The 6,273-nt window shown below is 46.4% G+C and overlaps 1 protein-coding gene across 1 annotated transcript; it reads right to left on the reverse strand.

Moving 5' to 3' along the window:
- Positions 1 to 571: 571 nt before the first annotated feature.
- Positions 572 to 5,776, reverse strand: LOC124647268 (disease resistance protein RGA5-like). The gene is made up of 6 exons (XM_047187235.1): positions 4,941 to 5,776; positions 3,673 to 3,726; positions 3,139 to 3,399; positions 1,878 to 2,922; positions 993 to 1,054; positions 572 to 665 (listed from the first exon to the last, which is right to left on the reverse strand). The coding sequence occupies exons 1-6, from the start codon at positions 5,774 to 5,776 to the stop codon at positions 572 to 574; spliced, it is 2,352 nt and encodes a 783-aa protein (XP_047043191.1).
- Positions 5,777 to 6,273: the final 497 nt, after the last annotated feature.

Raw genomic sequence — 6,273 nt, forward strand, 5'->3', positions numbered from 1 at the left:
CCCCAAAGGGTCCAGGCCATGCCCCAGCCCCGGCGCCCCCACCACCTGTGGGGATGGAGCGGTCTCCCGCTGTCCGTCGACGTAGGCCACGCCACGACATGGCTGCACGTCCACCGAAGGAGAGGCAGCCGCAGCGACCCCCCTCCCGGCGTCAATGCCACGCGACGGCCGAGGCGACGAGACGACGGTGTGCGTGCATGGCGCGGCCTCCGCTGAGGCCGCTCCCCCCCGCGCCTCGTCCTGATGGTGCAGCAGCGCGGCGTCGCCCGCCGCCTCCTCCTCCAGGACCGGTCCATGCGGCAGCAGGCCGCCAGGTGGTGGTGAGGGCGGCGGAGCCCTCGAGGCCAGCTCCATCGCCTCCACCCTCGAGACTGAAGATGGCTGCGATGCCCCTGGGGGTGCGAAGCTCGACGACGGAGAAGAAGCCGGCCTAGTCCGACCCTGCATGAAAGTCCGAACACGAGAAGGTGAAGGAGTCCGAGATGCCCGTGGTGGAGAAGCTACTAGATGCGGTGTCTGGGACCGTGCCCTCGCCACTATCTCCCGTCCTCTATCGGTCACCGGTGAGTGATTAAAAGGAGTCAGAGCGAGCTGTGCACCCGTCGCCGAAGATATACCAGTCGTGTGCGTAGGAGGGCGGGTATCCACCTCCATGTTCGCCGTCCCTGGTGCAGATAACTAGCATTGACACAGCTAGTCAAATTATAGCTGCCACTGAGAAGGGTGGTGAATAAGATGGTCATGCCTGACGGATAAGGGCGTTTCCAAAGGCCCCTCTCATCATTATCTGCCTAAAGTTGTCCACACCTGTCAAACCAATCTCAAATATAATGTGAGATTGGAGGACGTGGACCAAAATCAAATCAGCTAAAAATATGGAGAAAATACATCATCGGAGGTACCTATCTTTGGAGCTACTACTATGACATTCACCATTGATTGTAGCACCGGATCTGAGATCGGTGCTTCTATATAACGATTACTGAAACTACCTGATAACTTGTTTATCGACGTGATGGTCACGGGGACAGAGATTAAGATTGCCGTCAAACCTCTACAAAAGACAAATGAACAGAAAGAAACAGAACTTAAACACTTGACATCATAATTCAAACGCCTGCAATCCTTTTGGAAGCTAAAGACTGTACGAATATGATACAAACATCCCATATGCACACTGTTGCTCCTAATAAAGTTCGTACGGAACTTCTTAGTTTCTTGACAATGTACACAGGTTGAAAAAAAGTTCTTTCCTACAGGTGAAGTCCGCATCTTTGAAACCTAACAACTGAACTCCAAAACTTAATTACAGGTGACAATACGGAATAAGCTTAAATCTTATAATAAGATCCAGATGAAATCGAGCACTGAACGACCTTACAACAATTAAACCTGTTTGAATATAGTGCATGCACCGGATGGAAATAACGATGTGCGTGCTCTGCTAACTTTTAAACCATAGTAATCCAGAAGCTTTCCGGACATGCTTGAATCAAGTCTCCAAAACCTCGTCGCGTCCTCCCTGCCACCACCATCCCACCTTCAAGACATCCCGCTCCGTCCGCATCACCGCTACCGCCAAGGTCGAGCTGTTCCGCCACGGCTATGCCATTGCCCAGATGCCGATCCGAGTGTGCGCCACACTTTTTTCTTCTGCGGTCCAAGCTCGTCTTCTGCGCCTCCCCGCCACACGTGTACTGCGTAGTACCCCCGAACTGAAGATACATAGATCCTGATCATATCAGGTAACGTTACAGAGGTGCATAGTTTGAAAATTATATAATGTGGCCCTGAGGAAAAATTAATACATGTTCACCACCGATGCACTTTTAATAATAATCAAATGACAGGCTAGGCTGGTTAGGGTGTGCTCTCACATTTCTCTCCATAGCAGCCTTTGTCGTGTCATCAGTCTCACTCTTACGGCCAAATACTCCACATTTGATTGTAGTGAGGCAGGTGAGGTTTTCAATTCCGAAATCAAAATCGCCAGGAGTGAAAGCCTCTATTTTAACTATATCGAAATAAGTTATTAATACTTCTAGCTTCGGCATGGATCCTGCTGTAAACATAAAATCCATCTCGGCACCCGATATGTCATAACAAAAACTCCTTAAGCATGAAAACCCTTGTGCACCACTGACTATGACTCTGATATTATGGCTACCTTCACACTTTCCAATTGATAGACCTAGCTTGAGCAGCAAAGGTAATCCACCAAGAATGCAGAGGTCTTTCTTCCCGACTAGATCCATCCGAAGAAATACTGACCGGAGGTTGAGTAGGGAGCCCACTGAGTTCGGAATCCTTGTGATGGTTGAACCCATAACATGGAGTGTTTTGATATTCTTCCAAATGTGAAGACCATCAAGGTTCTGTAGAGGAGATACATTTGCTTTCACGTACTCCTCTGTAACTCCATTTTCATCTCTCGTGTTGGAAACATCTTCGAAATCAAGGCGCAATTTCTTCAAATTCTTTAGCTGGTCAAGTTTTTGCAGGAAATTAATTGGATACCGGGGGACCTTGACATTCATATAACTCTCCAGGGCTTGCATCTTTGCAATTCCATCAGGAAATTTAACAGTAAAATTAACAAGTAGATGCACCAATTTTTTGAGATTGACAACGGAGGCTGGTAATTCACGGACACTGGTGCCTCTTAGGTCCAGCATCTCTAAGCACCACAAATCTCCAATTCGTTGTGGGAGCTTACTAACTCTTGTCCCTCTTAGGTTTAGGTATCTCAATTGTAATAGCCTCTCTATATCTTCAATATGGCGATTCTCTATGCCGTGACAATATTCAAAGTTCAGAACACGCAAATGCCTGAATCGATCCAGAGAAGGGATTTCCCCTAAATGCCCGAACACATAAAATGACCGGACATGATACAAGACTAGCTTCTCTGGCACAAATGAACTCTCATGATTGTCGACTTGCATAGAAAGCCGACGAACTTTGCTTTGTGTCCCAATAGTTGTATCGGGAATACTAACTAAAGTAACAAAGTTCTCTTCAATTGACTTTGATATAATGAAATCAAGGATGGTGTCGTGAACTCGACAACTCTTGACCACATCAAAGTCTGTCTTCTCAGGTTGAATTAGGCTTCGGTTGACAAGCTCATTGAAACACTTCTCTCCCAACTCGTACAATGTATATCTGCCCTCATTATAAATGAATCCTTCGGCAATCCAGCTCCATATCAGGCTCCTCTTCTGAATAATAGCATCTTCAGGAAATATACTCAAATACAGTAAACAAGTTTTGAGGTGAGCAGGAAGATCAAAGTAACTAAGGGATATTATCTTCATCATTCCTTCAACACTAGGATTTCTTTCAAGTGCACAACCTATTGAAACTTTCACTTGCTCCCATTCATATTTTGTATTTCCTCTGTTAGCCAGTAAACCGGATATTGCAATAATTGCCAAAGGTAATCCATCACACTTTCTCAATATTTCATCTGAAACATCTTTGAGGTGTGAAGGGAAATCTTCTTCATATTTGAATAGTCTTCTATGGAACAATTGTCTTGAGTGCACCATGTCAAGAGGTCTTATATTATATACACATCCAGTGAATGATGCGCTACAATACTGAGCAACGTCTTTAACACGTGATGTGGTGATTATTCTGCTGCCTCCACTAATCATAGGGAATGCATACTGAATGATTTCCCATGCTCCCACGCTCCATATATCATCAACTACAATAAAGTATCTGCACAAGATTTATTAGTGATATTAAGGAGGGGGGCTTACTGTAAAGTGCAAAGCGTATACAACCAAGAAAATATAAAAAAGGCTGCATTTCATGCACGTCTGTTTGCATGGTACATTACGGAAATCAGAGGGAAAATCAACCGTTCAAAGTTGAAACAGATGTCTTGACCACTTGAAATAATCCTACACACCGACCTAACTCTGGGTACTCTTAAGTACACGAGAAGTTGTACTGAGAGGAATCGATACGTTCCCAGGTGAGGCGATAGAGGCGGCGGCTCCAGAACCAATCTAGGGTTCCGTACTCCTCGCCGGCGACGCTGTTGGTTTGCTCCACCTCCAGCGGCCTTGGGGCCTTTGAGGTATGGCGGACCACGGCTCCTCGCCGGCGGGGACTTTTTGTCCTTTTTAGCTTATTTTGCAGTGTCTTGTTCGGGATGGTGAAGCGGCGGCTACATCCTGAAGTCAGAATAAGGTCCTCCCCGCCCTATCCCCGTTCCGGTGGTGCGTCTAGCGCTGGCGGAGGGCGCGTGGAGTTGTGTGTCCGGCGGATCTTCTGGGATCCGGTCGGTTATCGTGTTCGACGGTGTGGTTATTTGTAGTCTCTTCCGATCTACGGTTATCATCAACGGCGAGGATTACTGCTATGGTGCGTTGGTCCTTTGGGGTTTTAGCACGACTTTTCGTCTGTCTACTACAGCAAGCTCTACTACAACAAGCTTTGCCTGACTCCGGTGATGCAGGGGCGAGGACAGCGGCGCGCCTTCGGCTCGTGCTAGCGTTTGTAGTCGTCGCTAGGTGGTCCAAGTACCTATTTGTAGTTTTTATTACTTTTTGGGCTATTTGTATTACGGTTGATGATTATTAATAGATTGGGGGAATTTTCGCAAAAAAAAGTACACGAGTGATAGCCTAAATATAATCGGTACTGTAAAAAAGAGATGATATCATAGCCACAAGTATGAATCTTATCTGGACAAAATGCATGAGGAGCAAATCATTATTTTAGAGACACATCCAAACGACGATTCAAGATGAAAACAGCAAAGCTACATGCATTACCACATGCAACGGGACTCTGCCTTATACTATCTGAAGGAGTTGAACATTATTGTATAGAAAATTACTAGTATTCTGACATATTCATTATATATCTTAATAATTTCTTAATAGACTTGAAGATCGTCAGTTAAAAACAAATGGAGAGATTACCTTTTGCCTATTAGGAAATCATGGACCTTGCTGATCAGATGTTGGATGCTCCCTGCTTCAGTATCAACATAGCGTTGCTTGCTGACTTCACTAAGAATAGTTCTCAGAATACTCATCATATCTGGAGTTCGAGACACGGATATGAAAGCACTGCACTGGAATTGCACCTTGAGCTCTTGATACACTTGATTCGCGAGGGTTGTTTTTCCTATCCCTCCAAATCCAACGATGGCAACCACCTTCAGATTTTGTGGCGTTAACCCACATCCCTGCTCTTCGGTCAACAATTTTATTATCTCAGCCTTGGGTTCTTCAATTCCAACCAGTTTGGAGGCATGCTCAAAGATAGCAAGTGCTCTAGGGTCAATAGTCAAATTGCTCATCTTGGAGATGACACCTCCTGTCCTGTACCTTGCATTCCTCTCGCCCACCTCAATGATTTGCTTCTTCAGATCTTCGATCTCTTTTCCGATCCGGCGGTGAGTCTTCATTTTCCCCAACTTCCCCAACGAGTGCTTGATCTTGTCGATGAAGCCATCTGGCTTAGCATCTTTGTCACCGACATGCAACATGAAGTCATCGATGGACTCCTCCATGTCGTATGACAGCTCCCGAACCTCCTTCATCCACGCCTGGTCGAGCGGATCATGACCCCCCTCCTCCTCCTCTGACATCTTCAGAAGGAATGCGTGCATGGTGGCGAGCTCGCTGGTGAGGAACCTGATCTGGTCCCGCACCCCCTTGAACCGCGTGTACTCATCACCAAGCAGAGCGAACAGCTTTTCCACCACCGGTTTCAAAGCCCCTGTCGCCGCACTCACGAGAGCTCCCTCCATGGCTACTGGCTCAGAGCTCGCTGATCAGTTAATTTTTGTGTGTATGGATGTGGCAGACTGGTAGCTGCGTAGAAGAATGAATGCTCTCCTCCTCGGCCTTATGGTTGGATTGACTGGAACTTTGCGTCAAGTCGTTCTACTAGAATTAAAATACTATTCACTTGCTTCCAATTAGGAGTGCCTACCACACGATGCCACACTAGATGCTAACAAAACCGAAATGATCAATGCCCACTTGCGTGCGGGTGACTGAAACAACGCGCTGCACCTCATTGTCTAGTGCGTGTATGTGATCAGCTTCACGCGTTCTGGTTTGGTTTTTTACTTTGATGCTAGCAAGTGGCCGTCAGTGAATACTATTGTTTGTCGAGTGCGTGTATTTGGGCGTGTTTGGTTGACTCAGCTAGCCACTGACAAATCACAGGTCATTGCGTGGAAGTTTCCAGTAGACAGTAAAACTTGCAGGAAAAAATAAAGCAATTGAGTGACAAGTTTGT

This window comes from Lolium rigidum, chromosome 4 (genome assembly GCF_022539505.1).
Source record: "Lolium rigidum isolate FL_2022 chromosome 4, APGP_CSIRO_Lrig_0.1, whole genome shotgun sequence".
NCBI classification, from domain to species: Eukaryota; Viridiplantae; Streptophyta; class Magnoliopsida; order Poales; family Poaceae; genus Lolium; species Lolium rigidum.

Coding starts and splice junctions, on each gene's coding strand:
- LOC124647268 (XM_047187235.1), bottom strand. CDS start 5,776: ATGGAGGGAGCTCTCGTGAGTGCGGCGACAGGGGCTTTGAAACCGGTG. Junction 3,727..4,940: donor GATTTCCTAATAGGCAAAAG/GTAATCTCTCCA, acceptor AATCTTGTGCAG/ATACTTTATTGTAGTTGATG. Junction 3,400..3,672: donor GGAGCATGGGAAATCATTCA/GTATGCATTCCC, acceptor ACTGGCTAACAG/AGGAAATACAAAATATGAAT.